At 37.5% G+C, this 27,650-nt stretch overlaps 1 protein-coding gene across 1 annotated transcript; it reads right to left on the reverse strand.

Moving 5' to 3' along the window:
• Positions 1–459: 459 nt before the first annotated feature.
• On the reverse strand, positions 460–27,650 carry LOC136706682 (macrophage mannose receptor 1-like). The gene is made up of 24 exons (XM_066680277.1): positions 27,617–27,650; positions 26,977–27,138; positions 25,498–25,611; positions 24,930–25,107; positions 22,794–22,942; positions 22,389–22,588; positions 21,243–21,367; positions 20,717–20,789; positions 20,461–20,617; positions 13,026–13,061; positions 12,774–12,937; positions 12,588–12,649; positions 12,396–12,496; positions 11,360–11,502; positions 9,422–9,524; positions 8,878–9,020; positions 7,022–7,127; positions 6,500–6,732; positions 4,971–5,136; positions 4,581–4,733; positions 2,519–2,635; positions 2,106–2,297; positions 869–898; positions 460–734 (listed from the first exon to the last, which is right to left on the reverse strand). Exons 1-24 carry the CDS (start codon positions 27,648–27,650, stop codon positions 508–510), a joined length of 3,168 nt encoding a protein of 1,055 aa, XP_066536374.1. The 3' UTR covers positions 460–507.

Here is a 27,650-nt window from a genome sequence, read left to right on the forward strand (position 1 = left end):
TGGGGGGAATCAGCCCAAAATGATTGGTACAGTGACTCACTGGACCAGGCCACATATTGTTAGTCCTCTAGGGCCCAGTTAGCACAGTGTAATTGCATTTAACTTCATAAACACAAGGTGGAACAGATTCTCATTTTAAATGATTAATTAATGATCATACATGCCACTCCAGTTAATCGCAAAGTATTGCTGTTACATAGCTCATTCCTAGAAAGAACTTGTACCACTCTAGCCAAGAACTGGTACTGAACATGATGCATTTAGGTGCATGTGCTTGAGTTATGGTGCAAATTGTATATAAAAAAAGAAAAACCTGATTAAATTTATTTAGTAAAGACTGATGGTTACCTTTCTGTAATTTATATAAATCGAAATACAAATTAAAGCCCCCTTGGCAGTATAAATGCCTACATTTATTTAAGACAACAAGACCCCAGATCACAAAAAAACATTTAATACAGTTAAAATAATCAAAATACACATATACAAAAATGACAAAAGAGGGCTCTACTCGTTATTGTCCACTAAGAACTTGGTATCTTTCTCCTCTAACCGGGAAGATCCTGTAGCATAATAGAGTGGGTTCACAAGTGAGGGAAGGACAACAAGACGTTTTGAATTTCTGTTGTAGATGTAAGCCAGTCCAGCCAGCACTGATAGGACAACAATCACCACTACCACTGACACTGCAGCAGCGTTTGAACGTGGTAAATTAGGACCAGCTGCAGGAAATGCTGAGAACACAGGAATTATACTTCAGTAAAACACAGTACAATACAGTAATAACTTCATTTTGAATCTCTTATGATGCATTTTGAAAATAATGTAAAATATTGCACTAAAACATTTGAATGTTTCAGAATATTACCTGTGCCGTTCACTGTATGACCTGTGTTCACTGGAGTGAAAACAGAAAGAGAAAAATGGTTTGGTACTTGGTACTTTGGCTGTTTATGGTATAATGTTTTATACATACAATTATTTTAAATGTCAGAATTAATTTGTTTTGTGTGTTTGATGTAATGTATACTCCTTTGTAGATCACAAGAATCAATCCCACTCCTGTTTTATTCCTACAGTCTGAAGCAATGAAATATAACTACAACTCGATTTCTAAAAAGCTGTGAAAAAGGTAAATAATTACAACAATCAATGGCATGCAAATTATTTATATTTAATTTTTTTGGTATGAAACTGGAATAGTTTGTTTTTTGAAAAATATTTTTGCCTGTTTTGATTTTGATGCCAGCAACGTGCCAGACAGTTGAGATAGGTTCACCAGTGTGTTGCATCACCTCTTTTTTTAACACTTGCTTGTTAAATTACTTTCGCTGTTCCAAAGCTCGGCTTCTCTATAATAGTGTTTTTTGTTTCATAATGCACCATTGTTTTCAGTGGATGACAAGTTGGGCATACATTAGCTGCCAGACTCTTTTACTAAGGAGCCATGCTGTTGTAACCCATGCAGAATGTAAATTGGCCTTGTCTTTCTTTAATAAACCAGGCCTTCCCTGAAAAAGATGTTGTCTGGTTGGCAGCATGGTGCTCCAAATCCTGTATATATGTATAATTTAACGTTAACAGTGTTTTCAAAAACGTGTAAGTCACCTATTCCATGTGTTCTAATGCCTAGTAATACCATCACAGATGCTGGCTTTTGAGCCACCCTCATCTTAAGCGTGGAGGACACATCATCCATGATTTCCAAAAAGAAAATCTTAAATTTTGTTTCATCAGACCGTAGGACACGTTTCCATCAGTCCATCTTAAATAAGCTTGGACCCAGAGAAAATGGCAGAGTTTCTTATTCTTGTTTATGTGTTTTTTACTTTGCATTTGAGACTTAATTCCGTTTGTTGATGCAGCAAAAAACTGTTCAGAAGCAGTGATTTTGGGTAGTGTTTCTGAGACTATGCAATCAAATCTACTCAATTCCAGTCAATTATACATATTATATATTTACATATAAAATATAACACCTTTGTTTGAGGAATCAAGCAATAACAAAACAAAACCTTACTGAAGTCAGCTGTACTGAACTTAATTTGCTGTACTACTCATGTTTATTATCTCATTTTACAGGAAGCTAATAAATGAAATGCTACCTTTGGCTATTTTGCAAATGAATTGCGCACGACTGTATCTGCAGTGTTGTTTTCCCCATTTTTTAGTTGTTGCAGAGATAAAAGCACAGTAATTTTCACGATAATCATAGTAATCCTCATCATCACGACTGTCTCCAGATTGGTCCCAGTTAGTGTAATCCACCACACTGTTGTCCGTCCACAGCCAGTGTCCTGAATGAGGAAAGAGGAAACTCAATGTTAATTTATTTAAAAACACTGCAGTGTAAAAGTGTGTTTTAATCAAAATTCTATCATAAAGGGAAAAAGATCAGAAGTAATAGAAGCTCATTAAACACAAGCAGAAAATCTATCAAAATTATCACCCTAACACTGCAGAGAAACTTTGCTGGGATCTATTAGTATATTTCATAAAAGGAATATGTTGTATTTACCTCCAAAGGTTTTGTAAAGACCTATCCAGAAACGGCCCTCGATATTCCCAAGGAAACTTATGTAATTCTCTAAGAATGCTGACTCTTTTGTGTCTTGAATGCTGACAAGGCTGGCTCCTGGAAAAGACACAAAAAAACAAATATAGACACAATAAATAAAGACACAATAAATAAACATTACAGTACTTTACGACACACTCAGTAATCCTGGCAAATCATGGCACAGTACTACACACTACTTTGCGTATTCTTTACATTTGGCATGTAATCTGTTTCTTAATAAAATTGAATGGGATTCTATTCTATTTTGTAGATTTTAAGCTCATGTTGAATGTGAGGTGACTGCAATCAAACAGGGGCCTTTAAAAAAAAAAAACTTTGCAAACAAAATTCTTGTCTTTTCATTCATTTGTTCACTTGTTTTTATTATTTATTTCTGATGCTCTTACTCACTCGATTACTCTCATCTCTTCCTTTGCACTACTCTTTTCCCCCCTATACATTTTTCCCTGCTCTTTATTCTTGACCCTGATTCGATGTCGAGGGCAGGGTAATGCATGAGGCATTCATATCTAAACATTGTTTTTTGGTTTTAAGTTATAAACAATTAATAATAACTATATTTATTATTTTAATAAAAAAAACTATATTATTATTATTATTATTATTAATTGGGGTAAAAATCACTTTAATATTACTACATATTTAATGATTATATATTGAGAAATCTATCTAATTATTCCACATATAATTTTATGTCTAACACTCCTTCATATTTCTTGTTATTGTTGTTACTAAATAGATTAAAAATGTACAGGATCAACCTACCATCAGAATCTGGAATATCTGGACCAGTTGCTATAGATTTTGATTTGATTAAATGCATTTTTTCCGGTTTTTATGCATTTCAGGGTTTTTATGTAATTCATTCTCTCATGTCTCCGTCTCAGCATTACAATTGTCAGTGCTCTGTATATTTATTATTATACCAGAGTTAGTTCCAACCCTGCAATGTGATTGGCTGAGAAACCTTCCAGGAGTGCCAATATTACATGATAATGGCACTCTGAGAAAAGCTCTTCAGGTATCACTCCGCAAAACACATGTAACCTAGCAACAACGCGAGCGCTTTCAAGACAGAGCTATGCCTGGACTTTTTCACCTAACAGGGAACAGGTTCATTTTCTGTTTGCACACCTTATTTTGAACAGAGTTCTCGCTGCTCTGGTTCACCAGTTCCGCAGCACGACTTGTGATATTCTAAAATATTTTCTTTTAACATAGAGAGAACTTGGCATCTTTTAGTGCATGGTATCACTACGATTTGAATCCACTGTAAACAATGGTTAAACATAACATTTTATTGACTTGATGCGTTTATCTCTGCCTCTGTCCTGATTTCGATTGGTTTAACATTACACAAGTTAAAGATCCAGAATTCGCGGAAAAGAGCAAAAGGGTATGTGTGACGGAATGGAACTATTTATAATAATAAACAGTGATAACAAACTGTAGTATAATAGCAATAATACACTCAAGGTCCATGCTATATATTGGCACTGGTGTACTGATTTTCGGCACTAGCACTCCCTCTTGTGTATTATAGCAAAATTATTGTTGCATTTAGTAAATCAGAAACATTTGAATATTTAGCTATATATTTAGCTAAGTTTAAATTTAGCTGAGTTAAACTGTGGCCACATTGTCAAGATAATGACTGATGTGCAGGAATAGTGGTAAAAATATCTGGCTTGTGGAGACCAGGTGTTTTTATATATGGTCAAAATGGCCGCTATATTCTTATTTAGTCTTTTTGATATATTTACCCTGAATATATTTTATTCTTTGTAATATTAATTTCATAACAAAGTCAGACTACAATATGCTCTAATATAATAAAAGTCACAGCTCTAAAGACATGAGTGATTTAACCCAAAGGAGTGGAAGCACTACTTTTTTATATATTATAATATTATTTTAGTGGTGTTCATTACATAACTCTATTACATAATAATAATAATTTACGGTACAGTATCTAAGCTCATTATGATTTTGTTCTCACCTCTTCTGCTGCAGAATTTGGATGCTGAGACCCATGAATTTGAAGGAAATACAAATCCATAACAGTGTCCTCTGAAAGGCACCCATGTCATCCTGTATTCACCTTGCTCAGGGCACACTCCTGGATACTGAGTTGGTGGAGTTGGGGCAACGTCTGTAAAGATCACATTAAACAGAGTTCACAACAAGTATTTAAAGAGCATCATACATGTTAAGAGCATGTTACAGAGTATAAGGGATACATTGTCATTGCTGGAGCAGAAAGAGGAAGGATCTGAAGAGATTAGATTGAGATTAAATATTGTCTCATAATTAACAGCCTCCCCAATTAATCCCCACTTCTATTTTCTAAATCATACATTTTCTAACTCATAATTGCAACATAACTCACCTGTTGATTTCTTACACAGGCTGTAGTAGGTGTTGTTGCACTTGGCAGTTTTCCACCTTCCATCCTCATCCACATAAACACAGGGCTGGTCCTTCTTTGGTTCTCCGTAATGCCATTTCTCCATATTTAACTGCCAGTTATCAATCCACAGGAAATATCCATCTGTCTGCATAAATATAAGAAGTCTTTGTTAAAAAAAAAAAACAAAACTTAAGGATAATTAACTGAATCTCACAAGAAAATGATGACAATAATCTAAATATATATAATTATATTAAGCCTAAAACCACCAATTGTTAGCACCAATACAATGTAAATAAAGTGCTTCCATTTCAATTTCACTTTTTAAGTGAATCTGTGTTCATGAATATTTAAGTAGTCATTAGGCCAATAACTGTGGAGTTCATTTTTACAGCAAAACATTATAGAAAGTACGACTCACTCTTTTTTCCAAAATTATAATTAGATGCTACCTCAATACAAACAAATTATCTGTAAAGTGTAGGTCTACCAGAATAAAGCCTTTACTCCATAAAAATAAGCCCCACAGAGCACATTTATTTCCATACAAAGATCACTTTCTATGTTGGTACATTTTTTAAGAATCAAATTCTCTCGTCAGGTGAAATGAAACACATCTTTTGGCAGGTTGAGATTGTTTGGCATTGAAAGAAAATACACTCATATGAAAAAGAATCACTGTACTGTTAGAATATTTTTTTGTTTGTAATTTCTTTTGTAACTTTGATTCTCCTTTACAAAACAAGAAATGTAAAATGAAAACCCTCTGACAAAAAGTTGAACCTGTGTCATGTTTGTATCTTCCGCAGGATAGTGGTCCACATTAAGAGGGTTCAGGGCTACTTTTGAACCTGTGGGATTAGGTGAAGCTGAAGAGGGGAGCACCAAACGGGATACCTGTGAACTCTGAGGATGTGGAAAGATTCTGTTTTGGGGAGTGTTTCTTCAATTACATCAATATTATATTATTAATATATAATAATATATCAATATAATATTATATATATATATATATATATATATATATATATATATATATATATATAGTCATATCCCTTGCTCTAATCTTTTAAATTGCATTTCATTGTTTTCACTTATGTTTTAACTCTTATTTGAATTGTTTTATGATGTAATTCTATAAGTTTATAACTGTTCTGTTACTTTTATCCTCAGATGAGGGACAACCAGTAATGAAGTAAGAGTAGTATTTGTTTTGTTTTCCCCTCAAGGGACGGAAGACCAGTGATTTATAACTTTAAGTTTTACTGCTGTGTTGTTCTGCTATAACGCTTCTATACATTCCCTGTGCTCTATCTGTACAACACTTTGAATTGCCATTGTGTAGGAAAGGTGCTCAATAAATAAACTTTCTTTGCTGAGATGTACACTCACCCCTACATTTTTGTTTTCTACAGGAACTGCACTCTGTTAGTTACTAAGATACTGCTGTAATTTTGCAACATTTAGAAAAATCACAGGTTTAATGCTCTTTCACACATCAGTCCTACCTCCTGACTGTTAAGGCCGATCCACATGGGTTGTCCAAGTTTATTTGCCTGCAGCTCAATGTAGTATTGAGCATAGAGGTCTCGAATGCTGGCCAGTTTTGCCTCCTGAGACTCACAGTGTTGTTTCGCTTCTCCCCAGGTCAGGTTTGTTTGAACAATCAGGTAAGAAGCATTTCCAATTGTGATGAAGGTTTTGGGCAGTTCTGTGGAGTCTGGGCTTTTTACAAATGTATCTAAAAATTTAGACAAAATATATAAGAACATGATTACATTAAAAACAGACATGGAAAAAATGTGGGTATAAGTGTTTAAAGCATCATCAAAGCAAAGGAAGTTGATTTGTAAAAGAATCTCTGTATAATTCTGTTGGCCTTTGTATATATCCATGCTATGGCATAGTTTCAATGTCTTTAGTCATAATAACAATAAAGAAAACACTAGTAGTAGATGTGTCTCTCCTTTTGATTATCAGTGTATGTGTCTGTTTACTGTTTAATTAAAAGTATGTATTTTCAAACTTACCTGGAGGTCGACTGCAAATAAAGCCACTTGTGTCATTGCAGTCTTTCTCCACCCATTTTCCCGGCTTTGATCTTAATCTGCCTCCCATAGCAACACACTTTTTACCCTTTGGAACACAAACACAGGATCCTAATTCAGGATTAATATAATTCAGGATTTCAGGATATTTCATGCTCATGAAATATAAGTGAAACTTAAAGGAGCAATCTGTAAGATATGTACTGTACTTAGTCATAAAATGTCCAGGGTGTGTGATGATAGATTAAGGAAACGGTCAAAGCTAAAACAGTGCTGCCTCTCACAGCATTGCTAAAGCAGTATATTCCCCTTGAGAAGTGCCCAGTCCAGAGCAGCACTCATAGATCCTTCCCTTCGAGGTCCTGCCTGTGTCTCGACCTCTGTCCAATCATCCAAGTGAACATAGTCAATGTTATATTTTACCAGACACAAAAAGCCCCATTGCCCTTCTAAAAAATCTCCATGACCAGAGACAGAGTAAAGTGAGAGGAAATAATGGCCTTATATATGAAAATTGGGGGCAGTTTAGATGCAGCAACATGACAGAACAGAGCTGGCTAATTTTCTCTTGAACAGGAAACAGCAAATCATTTCTGAAAAAAAAATATAGAACTACTGATGCCTATGTATAGATTAAAAGAAGTAAAGGCCATTGGTTTTGTATTTTATATAAAGAAAGTGAGGCATAGCTACATTTGAATGGTGTTAGGACTGTGTTTTTTGTGTTTTTTATGAAGAAGGTGAATAACAACATGATTGAAAAGTGCAAATACCATTGTTTGTTTAAAACAAATTGATGCCGATTAATGTGTGTCTCTCTATGGTGTGTGTGTTTTAAACAAATTAAGGAGTAAGAATTGTGTTTGAAAAGCCTTGCATATTCACCTATTTAAGGTGGAACGCAGAAATCAAGCTTGGTAGTACCCAGCACAAATAAGCGCTTCATGTAATGTGTTTTAGTGGCATGACGTACACTTGGTGGTGTGTTTTAATGGATAAAATGGGAAAAAATACTTTTTCAAAAATGAGTTTGTTTATAAATCCTAGCACTAGATTTAGCTTAGCATGGCAGTTTAATGTGGAAATGAATATTCGATAAGAAACTAGAGAACAAACAAAAAAACTGACCCATTTAAGGTGGATCTAAATGCTTAAATACGAAAATTGTGAATAATTCCTTGAATAATACAATAGTTTTTGTGATTTAAATAGATAAAGTGGAATAACAGTTGCTTCCAAAATTTCAAATCTATAGCGCTTGCTTCAACTCTTAAGGTGCAACAGAGAATTCAAGAACCTGGCAAATAACGGCAATTCATAAACGGACACATGCAAGGTGGAACAAAATGTTTGAATAAGAAAATTGTGGATAAGAAGGTCTGCCTCCTAAACGACATTTATGGTGGAAGGGAAAATTGATAAGTAACACCAGTCTTGTGTAGTCTAAGTATTTCGGGTGAGAGTATTTCATTTGGAGAGTAAAGGCTTGCAAATGCAGGTGGCCACATGTTCAATCTTATGGATCGGTAGTACTAGATGTTTTAGTGAAATGTGTTTAGTGAAATGTGTCTTTTCTGTGTAAATGTGTTGATTATGTCACACTCATCTTAGCTATTAAGGCTGAAGTTCTTAAACTTATCTCTTGCTTGTTTGTTCGGTTTTCCTCAAACTGGCAACCTGTTCGAGCTTCACTTCTGGGGAGGATAGGGAGGAGGCAGACAGCTCTCTCCACTGCTTTGAAACTGTATTATAATTCTGATTTTAAACGCTTGCTGTTAATATTACAGATTGCTCCTTTAAGGCAAAGTCTTGATAAATAATCAAAGTGTGTGACATGCCGACGTATAGTAGTTTCCTGATTCTAAAAAGCTTGTGAGTTTGACTGGACTGCCATCTGTCCATTTAAATCTTCTGTTTGCCAAATTACTGAAGCCAATCCATAAGTCTTGGGTGTCTTCTACCATCTTCAAGGTCAGGAAAGCTAAATCAAAAAAGGGAGAGAATAAAACCTGAATTTTTTGGTGCTTAAAGTTTAAATTCTATAATGAATGGAAAAACATGGGTATATTAACATGAATAATATTCAGGATTGAGTAATTGGTGAGTCACTGATTTACAGTAACATTCTTCAGTGGATCACAGAATGTGTGAGTACTGATTCAGAATTGGGAAATAAAATATTTTTAAGATACCTTCAGAGATATCCTGAACAATTTATGTTTTCTACCACAGACTACTGAGTGACAAATGAACCGCAACTAATTTGCCTAGCCTAGCCTTGTTTGTTCAATCCCCTTGATCTCATTGGGTGGATAAATAAAGAGGAATTATCAACGTAATAGGATTTAACATGGTAGTTTTTGAACAGAAAATATCTTTGACCTTGCTGAAGTTGGTGAGTTATCGATACCAGATTTCCTCCAGTTCTCTTACAGTAATCTCTGGCATCATACCAGGTTTTCTGCTCCAGTTGCCTTTTATAACACTGTAAATACATGACCATACAGATGATATGTTACATGAATAGTACAGAAAGCAAAATCAAAGTGTTTCAATGAACCTCAGCAACAACTATTTCACAAAGACAAAGGAAATTCGGAGAAATTTTAGTGCACCAATGGACCAAAAACATAATATAGAGCAAGCCATTTTGGCCTAAAGTGACACCAGTCGTACAAGTCATATCTCATGTTTTTACAAGTAAACACTCCAAGATCTCTGTAATTTGGTTTAGAAACTATAATTTCAGATATCAACTATGACATTTTTAATAGTAAGAATATACATCTACATATACATCAAGATTCTGACTTGTGACATTGCTTGGACAACATATCCTTAATGTAATTTTGACTAGTCATATATCTTCATTGATTTACATGTAATTTCATATACTCATATACATAATTAACTAGAAATAATAGTAAACAGTAATAGTAAAACATATACAGATATCTGCAACATTTTATTAATAAAACATATTATTGCAGTTATCTACAAAGTAATTCAGATTACTAAGTAGTCTAGATCCACATATCCATAACAGAAATCTGACTAGTAAAATGGTTATTCAGGATATCGCTAAATTAATTTTGACTAGTAATAATATGCTTTCAAGATTCATAAGATTCAGTGTAATTTTATAAATCTAAAACAGTTTTGACCCATAACACTAACATAATTGATATCTAACACTAGAAATGTCAGTTTTCACAGTTTTATTCTAGTAAAAATGAAATAATAAATATCTCTAGTACAAATTGCAATAGAACTAGTAATGCATTTGATTATGATATAAACAATGTTATTTAAGATTAGTCATAATATTTTTATAAGTTTCTACAATTTCCAAAAAGGAGATCTAAAACATAGTTTAAAACATATATAATTTATTATTGTTATTAGTCACAATTATAATGTGGAGCTCTCTATAAATTTGACATGACCTGGACTTGTTGACATTAATAATACTCCATTTTTATGAAAGCATTTCTAACTTTACTAGTAAAAAATTATATTGACAAGTACAGATGAGAATGATCTGTAATTCAAAAACTAGTCAAAAAGTTTCTACGTGTAAAATGCATATTTTTACTAGTCAAAATTCAATTATAGATCTATATATTTAATAATATATAAATAAAACCTTGATACTAGTGATAATGCATATGAAAGAGATCCGTTATGAAATTGTCACTTATTCATAAAATAATCATGACTAATCACATTGGAGTTCTGACTTAGTAATAAATTCAATTTGAGGGATCTATATCTCCATTTTTACTAGTCAAGACACATATTCAACACACGCTAATTTACATAGGTAGCATGCCTCTTCTTATCTCATGCATTCCTTACAGCACATTTCAATAAGAGGGTGTCACGTGTGTACAGGGAAGATGATGGAGGCAGACGTACACACAAGGAGTCTTTATTAAACACGAACAGAAATAAACACGATCAGGACAAGAGAAAAAAAAAACAAAACAGAAAACAACCGTGAATGGTGTACATGTGTTTCATCTGTATTTCGATGTATGAAACACTGAGACCAGGGGGCAGGATTACAAAATAGACACAGGTGGAGAGACTGACGAGAAGGCAGAGCTAAGGCGGAGACAAGGGACCAAATCAAGCAGAGAGCCATGTGCTGACACACAAGTTTTATATATTCTTTTATACACGTTTTGTTTGTTTCTGACCTGCTCACTCAATATTATGGTCTGTTTAAGTGGTATCAGGTTCACAGTGTATATAATACGGACATACTGTACGATCTTGTATGGCTTAAAGATAGTACACAGTCTTCCCCATTTTTACCTTGTTTTGAAATTTGAACCAGTCCGGGGCACAGTCTCCTTGGGGCGGCTCGGTGGGGGCAGCAGTGGAGTTGACCAGGACAGAACCACTTCTTTCACAGATAAACTTCTCATAATCACCACAGTTCACACTTTCCCAAAGCCCTGGGGTAGAAAGTGGTGTGTTATTTTGATGAAAATATTTTAAAACGTCTTAAAATTTAATTACTTAAACTATACTTGTTTACTGCAGCATTACAAAATTACATTACAGGTGCTGGTCATAAAATTAGAATATCATGAAAATATTGATTTATTTCAGTAATTCCATTCAAAAAGTGAAACTTGTGTATTAAACTCATTCATTACACACAGACTGATATATTTCAAGTGTTTATTTCTTTTATTTTGATGATTATAACTGACAACTAATGAAAACCCCAAATTCAGTATTTCAGAAAATTAGAATATTATTTAAGGCCAATACAAAAAAAAGGATTTTTAGAAACGCTGGCCAACTGAAAAGTATGAACATGAAAAGTATGAGCATGTACAGCACTCAATAGTTAGTTGAAACTCTTTTTGCCTGAAGTACTGCAGCAATGCGGTGTGGCGTGGAGTCGATCAGTCTGTAGCACTGCTCAGGTGTTTTGCATCTATATATTCTCTGTATTTCAACTGTTTTGCAAACCTAGAATAAATATATATAATGCTTAATTTTTTTTCCAGTGTATAATTGTGTTTATGCCTGTAGATGTGTTGGAATTTCAACTGTGTATTTGTAAAGGTTAATTTGTAAATATTTGCATAATTACATAATTAGGTACTCAGTTTAGTCCACACTGACATTCATGACATTTTGACATTTAAGCCATTTTTAAAGTCCTCCTGCTTTTATATAAAAATCAAACAAGCATAAAGAGTGAAGTTTAGATTTAGATTTCCTCACTGGTTTTACTGTGATAAATAATAGTAAAAAAAAACATCATGATTTTGTCATCACTTGTAATTACTGAAATTTCGAGGTTATTTTTGATGAATCCACTGTCACGACTGACCTTGAGACCTAGTCATTTTCACACAATCCTCCTCTTCATTCTCAAAAGCCGGCTGGTTTTGTTCCCATGCCTGGAATACTACTGGAGATCCATCCATCCACCTTAACAAGAAACGTGGTAAGTTTTTGCCATTTCTGTTTTAATCATATCTTAAATATGCTTTTAAATGTGAGAGTTCTGGCAGTAACTTACATTAATGACTTATCCAGATCAATTTTCATGCCAATAAAGACATCACTATAACCGAACCTTGACTAAAAGATACAAAAATATAAAACAGTAAATTAAAAAACCACAAAGTAGTTCACTATTTAAACATGCAAATATCAACAAGTCTTATTTTAAAATATTAAAATGCCACCACAAGGTTCACTTTACCTGATGCCAGACAAACAACCTCTCTTCTTCATCATTGATGACCACAAGATCACCGTGTCTGTGCTTACAGAACCTCCGTCCTTCTTCCACAGAGGTAGGACCATGACCCATATAATACTGACTCTCCTTGAATATAATCCAGCCATCATCTGTTTTATTGTATGCTGCAGTTGAAAGAAGAAAAGAGAATTAACTTTTAAATTCTTCTCTTGTAAACCAAAATTGATAAACAGCCGAGCTGCGAAGACTTACTTTGCTCCGTAATCTGCACATTCTTTGGTGCAACACCTAGAGGGAGACAAAGATACCATAAGATAAGTTAAGATAATCGTTTATTAGTCCCAAAGTGGGAAAATTCACAGTGTTATGCCTGTAGATGTGTTGAAATATTAAACAATATATTAAAATGTTATATAATATGTAATAAATGCATTCTAGATTCTTATACTCAGTTTAAGTAAAGTGTCAATGTAGATGTGAGAGGTTTACTGGGAGCAGTGCTGGCTGTAAAGTCTAACAGCAGCAGGAAGCAAGGACCTGCAATATCGTTCCTTCACACACTTGGGGTGAAGCAGCCAGTCACTGAAGGAACAGCCTAGGGCTGTCAGAGTCTCATGCACAGGGTGAGAGTCATTCTCCAGCATGGAGTCCTACATTCTCCCACCATCTGCACTGGGTCTTGGGGGCTTTCCCAGAACAGAGTAAGTATTCTGTATGACATTTATCAATTATTAGGTTGTCGAAGAACATTTATCAGAATCAAATCGACTAATCAAGGCCTACTGCACAAACACGGACATTTCTGGTCATGGGCGCAAAAAAAGCAAATTGCTTACACTGACTGAACTGAACTGAAGGGTCCTATATATCTTCACTGATCTATGAAGTGATTCTAACATAGCAGAGTTACAAAAATATTCATATTCATGTCCATTGCACTGAAAACCTCAATGTTCCACCCATAATTAATGGAATAAACCCCAAACCTCAGGGCGCCAAGTTAAATTTAAAATACTACATGGATAGTAAAAAATCTGATTGGATAAGCTGTTTGAAGCCATTGTAAAATGCTCTATATATGCACACCTATGACCACCTTACAATATCTGAAAGCCATACTTATGTGCCACAGTTTAAACCGGTTGTCAGAGAATAAAAAAAAAAAAGAAAGAAAAAAAAAACATTTGAAGTAAGTGTTGACATTTTGACACCAACTATACAAGTACTAATTTCACTTTTAATAGAACATTTACAAAGTTTACTAGTAAATTAAATAAATTAAATAATTAATTAAAATTCTTAAATTCTGACAAGGACAAACTGTTTGGTATTCCGTAATTCAATTGTTACTGGCCACAATTAAATTACAGATTGCTATAATTACTAATATAAAGCATTTTTTTTTTACTTGTGGTAATGCATATGACAGAACATGACAGATATTATATTCAACACATGCTATTTTACATAGGTAGCACACCTCTTCTTCCTATCTCACACATTCCTTACAGTAAATTTCAATATGAGAAATACCACCTCAGTTTGTTAACCTTAAAATAGACACAGACAATAAAGCTCAGAGCTCTAAGCCGAGCTTTATAATATATATATACAGAATCTGCTACTTAGTAGAATTCTGGAGTGGCCCATTTTACAGCATTTTTAGAAAATGCCAAATTTTATTTGAAGGAGACAAAAGTTTTCAGAATGTATCAAACTCTTTATTCAACTTTATGAATATAAATATTCATTCATTCATTATCTGTAAGCACTTATCCAATTCAGGGTCGCGGGGGTCCAGAGCCTACCTGGAATCATCGGGCGCAAGGCGGGAATACACCCTGGAGGGGACGCCAGTCCTTCACAGGGTAACACAGATACACACACATTCACTCACACCTACGGACACTTTCGAGTCGCCAATCCACCTGCAACGTGTGTTTTTAGACTGTGGGAGGAAACCGGAGTACCCGGAGGAAACCCATGCGGACACGGGGAGAACACACCAACTCCTCACAGACAGTCACCCGGAGTGGGAATCGAACCCACAACATCCAGGCCCCTGGAGCTGTGTGACTGCGACACTACCTGCTGCGCCACCGTGCCGCTAGGATTAACAATCCAGTTTTATGACGAGCGGCGTCAAGATGGCAAACCTTATCCTATGCAAGATCAACAGATGGCTAACAGGATCGACCTCGCCCTGAACTCCTGTTAACCCATCCGCACAGGACAAACAACATGGACCAACAGCGACCCCAAGTGGACGTTTGCGAAATCACGTTTCGCCCTGCGGCCGTTTAAATACATTAAGGGACTTGATCGAATTTTAATAAATATGTTTATGCAATATGTATGAATGTCACTCTCTTGTCCTCAGATGAACGTCTACCAACTAATGAAGTGATGTGTATTACTGTTTCAATCATGAAGGAAAGTTTCTGTCTCTGATTAGGAAAACGAATTAGTATCTAACCTCTAACATAATATTGTAGTGGGATGTAATCGTAAAATACCCAAGATATATATACATAGATGTTTGATATTAATATTCCAGGACACTCATTGTGCTATACCACAAATATGTATAAGTAATTTTTGTGTATACGTGAATCTTTTCTCTCTCTCTGAAACGTGAAACAAGTCACGTGAGCCTCAGACCCAGGATCCAATCAAAGGGCGTGACTGCGCCACCTTTGAAAAGAGAGTGCCCGGCTCACGTCGCTCTTACTAGTTTCCGCCCTTCACTCTATAGCTTCTGCCCTTCGCTCTCTCGCTTCCTCTTAACTCTTGCTCTCTAGCTTCCGCTCTTCCCAGAGATCTTTCCCCGCTCTCCAGCGACCTTCTCACGTTGCGCTCACTCTTCAAGTGCGACGCTCTTCATTCTTCCTTACGCCGACGAAACGAATCAAAGACTCTAAAAGGACATCTTGTGTTAGTTAGCAGTGTGATACAGAAACTACAACGTAACGTCGAGTAACTCTAAGTTATCTTTTTTCTTTTTATTGTGTTTATGTTTGATCACCCAATCTAAGTTTAATCTCACGACTGATCAAAGCAGGTGAAACTTATTCGTGGCCAGAGTAAGTAACACCGCCGGGATAGAAGAAAATCATAAAATAAGTATAAGCCTATTGACTCGATTTTCAGTTCTGGAGACTGCACGGATCAGCGAAAACTTCTCGTCCAAAGCTTCCATATGGTTGGAACATCCCACTCAGGACAGTGAGCCAGAGGGAATCCTTTCATCTACGTCACCACGCTCTGAGAACGCCCGAGGCGGCTTGACTCGTGGGTGACTAAATCCACGCTGACCCATCCTGAAAACGTCCACGGAAGAACTGCGGGAACTAAGTGGGACTCCTCTCTTTCACAACCTCACAGCGCCTCTGTACCCGTCGAGTGGTTGAGATCGACCGAAAAGTAAGCTAAAATTACGCACTTCCAGAGCTGAAAATTGAATTAAGTCTCTTGATAAATTTATATGTTAATTAAATCTTATCTTTAAATTCGAATTGGCTTCACCTGCATTGATCCCGTGAGATTTTGAGATTATGTTAAGTTATATGTTAAGTAAATATTATTTTTTCCTTTTAATAAAATATTTCCATTATTTGAAATAACAGTGTGTGGAGTCTGTTCATTAAAAGTCTGAAAATCCTGAAGAACTCACGTAGCGATGACAGTATTCATTCTCTAACTACTAACTACTAACTACTAGTTAATGTTTTTGTCATTTAAGTCAATCATAATAATAACAATTATTATCAGTAGTCAAAACGTCAGTAATCAGAAGAGTTTGAATAAGGTCAAACGCTACAAACACAATATATATATATATATATATATATATATATATATATATATATATATATATATATATATATATATTACAGTGTATACACAACATACACTACAGCCATATGTTCTGGACATTCGGGTAAAGAGAGGTGCTGAGCTGTCAAGTGATCACCACCTAGTGGTGAGTTGGATCAGATGGCGAGGGAGGGGAGACCTGGCAGGCCTAAACGTGTGTTGAGGGTTTGCTGGGAACTATGGCAGAGGAACCTATCAGAAAGCTTTTCAACTCCCACATCCAGCAGAGCTTTGACTGCATCCCAGGGGAGGCCAGTGACATTGAGTCCGAATGGGCCATGTTCCAGACCTACATCGTTAAGGCAGCTGAACACAGCTGTGGCTGCAAGGTTGTTGGTGCCTGTCATGGTGGCAATCCCCAAACTCAGCGGTGGACACCCCGGGTAAGGAAGGTTGTCAAGCTCAAGAAAGAGTTGGCTCAAGGGACTCCCGAGGCAGCTGAAAGGTACTGAAGAGCCAAGCAGCTTGCGGCTTTGGCTGTCACTGAGGCAAAAACTCGGGTGTGGGAGGAGTTCAGTGAGGACATGGAAAACAACTTTCAGTTGGCTCCGAGACGATTCTGGCAAACCATTAGGCAACTCAGGGGGGGAAAGCAATTTTCCACCAACACTGTATATGGTGGGGGTAGGGAGTTGTTGACCTGGAAAAAAATACTTAGAGGATCTCAATTCCACCAGCACGTCTTCCACAGAGGAAATATATTTTGGGGACCCTGGGGAGGGCTTGTCTATCACTGGGGCTGAGGTGGCTGAGGGTGTGTTCAAACTATAGGGGATCACACTCCTCAGGCTCCCCGATAAGGTCTATGTAGGGGTACTGGAGAAGAGAGTCTGACTGATAGTTGAACCTCGGATCCAGGAGGAACAATGTGGATCCTGCCCCGGTCGTGGAACACAGGATCAGCTCTTTACCCTTGCTAGGATCCTGGAGGGTGCGTGGGAGTTTGCTAAACCAATCTACATGTGATTTGTGGATCTGGAGATGGCATTCGACTGTGACCCTCGGGATATTCTGTGGGGGGTGCTCTGGGAGTATGAGGTACTGGGCTCTTTGCTAAAAGCCATACAGTCCCTGTATAAACAGAGCAGGTGTCTGGTGTGTATGGCTGGCAGTAAGTCCGACTGGTTTCCAGTTAGAGTTGGACTCCATCAGGGCTGCCCATTGTCACCGGTTCGATTCATAATTTTTATGGACAGAATTTCTTGGCATAGCCAAGTGGCGGAAGGTGTCCGGTTTGGTGGTCTCAGGATCCCATGTCTGCTTTTTGCGGATGATGTGGTCTTGTTGGGTTCATCGAGCCGGGACCTCCAGCTGGCTGGACCAGTTTGCAGCCAAGTGTGAAGCGGTAGAGATTTGAATCAGCACCTCCAAATCTGAGTTCATGGTACTCAGTCAGAAAAGGGTGGAGTGCTTCTCTCCAGGTTGGAAGTGAGATCCTGCCTCAAGTGGAGGAGTTCAAATACCTCGGGGTTTACAAGTGAGGGAAACATGGAGCAGGAGATTTACAGGCAGATCGGTGCAGTGTCAGCAGTAATGCGGACTCTGTACCGGTCTGTTGTGGTGAAGGGAGAGCTGAGCAGAAAAGCAAACCTCTCGATTTACCATTCAATCTGTGTCCTAACCCTCACCTATGGTCATGAGCTTTGGGTAGTGACCGAAAGAATGAGATCAGCAGGGTGTCTGGACTGTCCCTTAGAGACAGGGTTAGGCGCTCTGACATCCGGGAGAGACTCGGAGTGGAGCCAGTTGAAGTGGATAATGGATGGATGAATGGATATTATTGTGTCAAGTGTTCATCTACACCTTAATCAACTACAGTCCTCCATCCATCAATTTATATTTATAGAGTTTAACTGACACTTATCCACAACTCACAAAAATCCTGTGTTGTCTACTCTGAGAATCGATCCCAGCTAGGATAAGTAGGTCCACAACACACTTTAACTAAGATAATGCTAGAAATATACACAAGATACTACTAGTACTTCTAGCTGAAACCTAGAAATCTAAACAAAATGCAACAGCATGTCAATGTCTCTTTAAATGGGAACTGAAAATCAGCATCTCTATAGCATATTCATAATCAGCATATTTATACATCATTGGGAGACAGCTGTAGCGTATTGGTCTAAGGTTGAGAGGAAGAAAATGTCCAAGTGGAAGGAGGATGCACAAAGCCAAAGAATAAATTAATTATATATTTTTAGATTAGCTTTGATATAATACTTAGTGTTATAAGTTATATTGGATGAGTGTTTGAATGCTTGTTTTATTCTGGACAAAAATGAACAGTTTGTAAAGTTTTAAATGTAAAATGCAGATGTGGAAAGTAACAAAATTACGTATACCCCAGGAAAGGCACAACACTCACAGCGTTACTGTAATTGAGTAGATTCTTTGTATATTTGTACTTTTTTAAGTGCCTTAGTGAATGGTGGGCTGGAGAGAAATCTAGCAGAAAATCATAAGAAATATGTAGACGGACAAGTCATTCACCGGTGCTGACCCAGCTGAGTCAGAAACCCAGTCGAATTCTGAGTTACTCTGGAAGGAAATGAACCCCTGGCCATATTCAAGTGCAAGGAAGGTGACATCTTTATAAAGCAGAATCATCCTGTATTTGGGCACTAAAAGATGTGTTCCATTTTGAGCCGACATGGGATGCATTTAGTTCCATATTTTTGAGGTCACACTGTTATAGCGATGGTTTGAGACAGAAACACACAGCTCTCTCAGCCAGAGTGAGGGGCGGATACTTCACGCCTCTTACACGCTCATTGGTCATCACCTTTATTTAGCAAATCAGCAGCCAATGCATTCACAGTCCCTCCTACAGTGAGTTGTTTTGGTGTGGTTCTGCTGTGAGCAGCAGGTCAGTGCTGAAAAATTGTGAATTTAAAGCTCTGCATAAAGAACTTATGTTAGCACCATGTCCCAATATTTTTATATACTTTTATTTTTCGATGAAAATTTCAGTCATCCTTTCCAAATCTACCATTTGCATTGGCCTCTTTGACTCCTACATCAAAATATAAATGGGAAATTAAAATCGTGTTCAAACAGCAATATGTATTGTTTTGTGAAATTTATATGCCCGGTGAAGGACTGGCACCCTCTACAGGGTGTGTTCCTGCCTTGTGCCCAGTCAGTGACCCACCACGACCCTGAACATATATATTACCCAAAGTAGTACCCAAGTAGCTCAGCAGTCTTCCAGTTCACAGTCTTCTTCCAGTCTGCTCCCATGAACTGGAAGAATGCTGAGCTACTTGGATACTGCTTTGAGTAATACATCTATATTCCTTCATTCATTGTTGAATGCTGTCTACTATGGGTAATACATTGACTTGGCATTAATACCTCATACATACACACTTCAAAACAACAGACATATTCTTTCAATAAAATGATGTTGAGTATACATAACTTCAGGTATTTTAATATTCATGTCTTATCTTCAGGCCTCTCCATTAGCACTTTATTTAATTTGTAAAATTATTCCATTAATTAAAACCAACTGGTTTGAAATGTATATCCCCTTTTTGCGCTAGGAGAGAAACCACCTCCCCACACAAACACTGTTAAAAAAAGTAACTAAGTAACTTCAACTCTGAGTAAATTTCAAATGCACTAATTTTTACTTTTACTTCAGTACATTTTTACACCGATAATCTTACTTGTACTTAAGTAAAAGTTTATCAGAGTAACAGTACTTTTACTTGAGCAGAATGTTTTAGTACTCTTTCCATCTCTGGTAAAATGCAACTATATGTTACTAAGTATGTATAGAACTAGATAAAATTTCTGTTACCTTTTTGAATCTCACAAAGCCAGTCTGTCCTTTGATCACACTGTAGATCATTCCATTGTTGTAGTGAGGTTCTATATGTGTACAGTTGAATTATAGCACATTTTTCAATGTTGTTTAAGTTGTTTGGTTCCCCCTCCTGCCAGTCTTCAAAAGATGACTAAAGAAACAAGAAATCCAATATGAATTTTATCACTCCACACATCAGCCCTATGAGGAAATATCTCAGAACAGCTGATCAAATTTAAACCACACTCACATCTGAGCCATCACTCCATGTGTAACCAACAGTGGGGTCCTGGATGCTGTAGCCAATCCATGCAGACTCTGAACTACAAAAATAAATATAATAAATCTGTATAAAAATTGTACGTCTAGGTCTCCACTTCTGTAAATTCAAAGCTACCCTGTAGTAGAAAAGACAGTGTATTCTTCATCTAATATTTGACTAAAATACCTATTTATATGTGAATGTTTATATTAGGTGGTACGTGTCATTGTTTTACAGCTCTGGTCACTGTCTGAGGAGTTTGGTGTGTTTTCTCCATGTCTGTTGAGTTTCTTCTGAGTTCACTGATTTCCTTCCACAGTCCAACACCTGCTAGTAGTTAGACTGGTTTTAACTCGTTAAAACATAACTCGTTTTGTTATAGACTACCGCACCATCCAGTTTCATCCAATTTCCACATTATGCCCATTGATTGCTGATAAGCTCCGGACACTGAACAGGAATAAGGGATTACAGAAAATGAATAAATTAATATTTTTAATACACTCATACTTACTATGCACTTTCCAATGACAGCAAATCAGTAGAACTGTGGATACTGAGTAGGTCGCCTCCCAATTCCCGACAGAAGGCAAGGGCTTCAAACCATGTCTTCTTTTGACTTTGCACCACTGAAAATATCTTTAGCAATCACATTAAAACAAACACTAATCAGTGCTGAGACACCAATTGCATGATACATCTTAACAATTATTTTTACCATATATAGTTTATTCAAAGCCCTTTTTGCAGAAAAAAGAGAACATGCCAAATGCCACACATAAACTGAGACAGGGCTGAACCCAGGCCCCCATTACCAGAGCTGTGTTGTAGCGACATCTGCTGCACCCCATGTAGGTTTGGGCAGTATAACAGTAATACCATATACCACTGTATTGAAAAATGTGGATGGTACCTCAAAATGAGAGCAGAATTTCAAAATTGTGACACGTGTGGTGTATCAAATTTTTGTTTTGTGTTTAACTAATTTAAGTGAGGGAGGGGGCACTGTGGGAGGTCACTGACTGGTGATGTTGCACTCTGAAAACAGCCCAGTAGCCCATCGCAGTTGTGCAATTTAGTGCTGAGATTGTATTTACAGAGAGATGAAGGAAGCTGTAAACAAACAAAATATGTAGAAGACACTTTGTGCTCACATGTATAAGGCATTATCCTTTGTGTGATTGCAGTTTGCTGGAAAACCGTCTGCTGTGGTGTGCTAATCCTCAAGTGCCTGTTAGCTTGCCAGGTATGCTTCTAAATAGTTTTCTGTTCCTCCAGCAACATTTGCTGAAATTTACTCGCTTGGAAACATTTTTTTATTGTCAACACATCTGTGTTAATTGTGAGCTGTACTGAGCTGAACTACACATCTGTGAATGTGGTTGAGTGAAGGTTTTTCAGTGCTATGAGGCTCAAACAGCCTGACAGTGCAGCCCGCATCCACACCCACAGTAATACAGCATACCATTTTAATATTTTGTGACAGTATGATACATGTGGATACCACCCATTCCTAACCCCACAAAAAAGCTCCCAAATATTGTGCTTCATTTTAATGTTCCATCAGAAGGTCTTCACAAACATTTTGTCATTTATTGTTTTTCATTCAAGTTTATCATTCTTTGTCATTATTATTAGCATCATAACGTTTTAATTGTACCTTGGCACACTGATCCCTGTTTCTGAGTGGAAACCAGCCCTCGCTGCAATTGGCAGGAGGAGTTGTTGGATGTGCTGGAGTTGGGGTCACTCCCTCTGCTTTCTGCTTACAGATGTATTTCTCTGCATTAGAGCAGTTTAACACATCCCATAATCCAGCAAGAACACCTGTGGTCATGGCAACGCAGCCTTGCTTCCCTCCTGTATTGGCACCCCAATACATTAACACACTGAATATGTTTGACAGGATAAATTGTATTTTTATTTGCTTGTTTATTGTTTTATTTTGAATCAAATATTGAGTTCTACTTCATCTTCTAACATCTACCATTATATATACACATTAAAAACGGAATATGTGACTCAGGTCATGTGAAGTGTCTCACATTATATCTGTAGATTTTACCTGGCATTTCTGCATTGAAGTGTGTGTAGGAAACTTTGCTAGTGTTTGTCCACTCAAAGATGTGTTTATTCTTTTGGTTGGACAGTCCGATCCAGAAGTGCTTCTCTGATCGTGCTCCAATCAGACTGACCAGGAATGCATTTTCAATCCTGAGGGGGAAAAAAAAAAAACATGAACAGACCCAAAGTATGGCCCGCATATTTTCAAACAGATACTGACAGCTGCAGAAACAAACTGAGTAATATGAGATAAACTACTGTGGAAGCAACACATATCAGTAAACGGATTATAATAAAAGGTAAAATTGCACTATGCAAATCGTGACATTTTTGAATCTATATCTAAACATTCCCTTATATATTTCCAATACAACATCATTTATATTTTTTCATATGTGGGAATCTGAAATCTAGTGATTCTCTGCATGTATATATTGTACTTTTTTTACCTATATAATTCACCCTATAGGGAATGAGGAGGTATTTGACAGAGACAGATGCTGCATTCAAGTAACGTAGACTTTATCAGAAAAACTAGTATCCCACCAGAAGGCACCACATGAACACCTTGTGAAGTTGGAAGCTGAATTCAAACACTTAGGCTGTTTCTCAATACAAAGCACATCAAGTTCGAACAGCCGTACTTGGTCGTACAAACTTGGCGAGTACAAACTCCCGAGAACGCTAAGATCATTCTGTAACTGGAACGCTGGCGTACTTGATGAAGTCACCGTCTCCTTGGCGCGAAATAATCAATAGTGCTGAGGTTGATGAAAAAATGCATTCTGGGATATCTGACTCTCTCAAGTCTACAGAAGTCATGCCCCAGTGCATCCTTGATAATACGGGTGGAGCAAAAACACAACTGGGTATTTGAACCTTATTTGGTAAGATGTGAAATTTTAAATGGAACAGTACTGGGTCTGGGCGGCACAGTGGCGCAGCAGGTACATGCAGGAACATGGAGGGTGTGGGTTCGATTCCTGCTCCGGGTGACTGTCTGTGAGGAGTGTGGTGTGTTCTCCCTGTGTCTGTGTGGGTTTCCTCCGGGTGACTGTCTGTGAGGAGTGTGGTGTGTTCTCCCTGTGTCTGTGTGGGTTTCCTCCGGGTGACTGTCTGTGAGGAGTGTGGTGTGTTCTCCCCGTGTCCGCATGGATTTCCTCTGGGTGCTCTGGTTTCCTCCCACAGTCCAAAAACACACATTGCTAGGTGGATTGGTGACTCAAAACTGTGTCCGAAGGTGTGAGTGAATGTGTGAGTGTGTGTGTGTGTTTCCCTGTGAAGGACTGACGCCCCCTCACCGGTTGAAATTGAAATTCTGAGCCCAATACTAATGTCAGAACATAGCCACCAGTCCTTTGCTAATTCCTGTTCAATACAAATCTATCTGCCTGATAAAATGTTTGTGACATACTTTGAGTAAAATGCAAGAAGGATCAAGCAATATGGTTCTTTATTATATTGTGTAAAGACCCAGTTTCAGAATGACTGGCTTCAGTGTCTGTTCCTTTAAATGAGAATGAGTGTCTGTGTACTCCACTCTGACCTGTCTGTAATGTAGACTAGATAAGATCCACTCTTCTCACACATCTGTTTAGCCTCTTGAAAGGTTTTAGTCTGTGCTCCAGTTTGATAGCAATAGTAGCCTGACCCAACCCTTAAAAAGTCAAGAAACACGAGACGCTGATTAGAAAAACTAATATGAAAACATTGAGGTACAAGTTAATGCCTTGCAAGTACAAATGTTTTCAAACATAAAACTAGTCCAAATAATATAATCTGGCTCATTCACATCCCACAGGACAAATGGGATGCTGGAGTGGTCACTCCATTCAAAGAGCATCGCAGTCTTGAGGTCATTTAAACCAATCCACACTTCATCTGTCTTCACTGTGTACGTTGGAAGAAATAATAAGAAAGACATATCAGAGAGTTCAGATCAGATCTTCTTCACAGAACTGATGGTTGGTTACAAATTCTACAGCTAGAGCTCAGTTTGATCCAAACCCCTAGTTTACTATAGTGTTCTCTTCTGATTCAAACCAAATTCAACAACCTGAACTTATGCTGAATGCATGTCACCCATTGTCCATTTTATCCTACAGAGTTATAGCTGATAGAACACACACAAACTCACAGTATCTGAGTTGTGAGATGACAAAGCTCTGCTCTTCTACACTGAGAACGCTCTGCAGATCTCCACCTTCCCGTCGACAGGTGTCTTGCTTCCAGCCACGTTTTCTTTGTTTGGTAGAAGTGGTAGCAGTGGCCTGAGTAAGGAATCCAGGGAGTGGTGCAAGAACCTGTGTGAACAGCTGGACAGAAGCAGACATAAAACATACAGGATGTCAAAGACCAGCATTATTTAATACTTCAATAAGTCTTTATTCAAGGAGACACTGATTACCTGGTGAAACAGTGGGAGTGGAGAGGCCTCTTTGACAGATATATCCATGTCTATCAGAACAAAGAGCAGTGGACCATTCAGAACCATGAAGCTGACTTAAGACCCCACAGCTATGGCCTGGTAGAGAAGATGGTTGACCTTTTCCCAGGAGGAAAAAAAAAAAAAAAAAAAAAAAAACAAAACACACACACACAAGCATGTGCAATAAATGAATGGATTCTCAGAATAAACAGATAATATGTCCTGATAAAGTCCACAGAAATAAAAATGAATGATGAATTAAGACAAGAAAACTCACCACTGAGCCATTGCAGATAACGTAAAGGTTGTCCATTGACCCAATGCCATCCACTAGAGGCATCCAAACTGTGTAGTCCTGTCCACAACACTGCCCCTGTTGTCTGAGTCAGCCCTAAATAAATTTAAAACTTTATTTGGAAATAGCTTTACACTATTACAGGAGTACAATGATTTAAAAAAAACACCATCGTCATACGAAAATAAGCAAAGTAAAGATTAAAATTCATATGAGAGTCCAGATTTGTGATGAAGACATGTATTTTTTTTTAAAGTTACATTCTACATAAACAAATGTTTATTAAACCTTGCACATTATGTCTTAATACTGTCTTCAAGGCAGCACAAAAATTCTGTTTAATATACTCAGTCCATTTTTTCCAAATCTGATTAATGAGACATTTGCAAATTCAGAAGCAGAAAGCTTTCACATTTTATATATATATATATATATATCATTCATAATCTGTAACCACTTATCCAATTCAGGGTCACGGTGGGTCCAGAGCCTACCTGGAATCATTGGGCGCAAGGAGGGAATACAACCCGGAGGGGGTGCCAGTCCTTCACAGGGCAACACACAGTCACACATTCACTCACACCTATGGACACTTTGGTGTCACCAATCCACATACGTGTGTTTTTGGACTGTGGGAGGAAACCGGAGCACCCGAAGGAAACCCACGCGGACAGTCACCCAGAGCGGGAATCAAACCCACACCCTCCATGTCCCTGGAACTGTGTGACTGCGACACTACCTGCTGCGCCACCATGCCGCCTATTTTATATATATATCATATGTTATTTATATTATATATATCCATCCAGTCGTTCTCAACTGGTGGCTCCAATTTAAAACACCTGCCAGTATTTCTAGCAACTAACAAATATGGGAGTCAAAGTTTAATCCCTGCTAGTCAACAATGTGGATAATATATTACTCAGGTGTAGGAAATCAACATTTAACAATAATCCCCGTTCTAAAAATTGCTGTATGCAAGAATTGCATCCCCAAACAGTGTCATAGTACATTTTTTATATATTATTATATAGTATTTTTCATCCATTCATTCATTCATTCATTATCTGTAACCACATATCCAATTCAGGGTCGCGGTGGGTCCAGAGCCAACAATTTTGAGTCTCCAATCCACCTACCAATGTGTGTTTTTTGGACTGTGGGAGGAAACCAGAGCACCCGGAGGAAACCCACGCGGACACGGGGAGAACACACCAACTCCTCACAGACAGTCACCCGGAGCTGGAATGGAACCCACAACCTCAAGGCCCCTGGAGCTGTGTGACACTACCTGCTGTGCCACCGTGCCGCCCATATAGTATTTTTGAGTACAGTAATATTTTTTGCTAAATAAATAAATAAACCAACTTCATAACTTTATTCACGGTTAATTTAATTATTTTTTTTGTATTACATTTACTGTAAGTAATCACTGTGTCTAGGAGTCATTAGAGCCTGTACCTGATATGAAAGCCTGTTCATGGGGCTCAGTGACGCTCAGCAGATCTCCCCCCTGCTGCTGACAGCTCTTCCTGGCCTGATACCACTTCAGTGCAGACACTTCATTCAGCTGGTAATACACATCTGTCAGAGGGTTCTTCACCCAGAAGTTGAAGTTGTCATCTACAATCAGAAAAGCACCAGAAAACTAACAGTCAGATATCCATATAGGGCTAGGTTAGAAACAAAAACACATTAAAATGTATAAATTAATATATAATGTTTTAAAAATGATTTTTGTTTCATTAAATAAACACATAATCTGTTCTAAGGCATGAACCCAGAGCTGATTGGGTTCATAGACACTTTCAACAGCACACCACAGACGTTTGATGGAGGAGCCATCCGTTGTGCAGTCTGTGTACCATTTCTTTTCATAAAGGAATGGAAATTCACAAGGACGTCCAAAAGCATTTCCTTTAATTGTGTATATCTCTGTGATAACAAAAAGAAAACAGCATATGCCTTTGGATACTATAGTTTTATGGTATTAACACCAATCCTCTTCTCATAAAAACCATTGTTATGGGCATGGATGTTTCTCTCGTATCTCTGTCCTGTCCTGTCCATATGTTCTAGGATCCAGTCCTGGGTTCCTGACTGACTGCATGCCGGATGTCGGAATCTGTGTCCAT

Source organism: Hoplias malabaricus, chromosome 9, assembly GCF_029633855.1.
Source record: "Hoplias malabaricus isolate fHopMal1 chromosome 9, fHopMal1.hap1, whole genome shotgun sequence".
Taxonomy (NCBI): domain Eukaryota; kingdom Metazoa; phylum Chordata; class Actinopteri; order Characiformes; family Erythrinidae; genus Hoplias; species Hoplias malabaricus.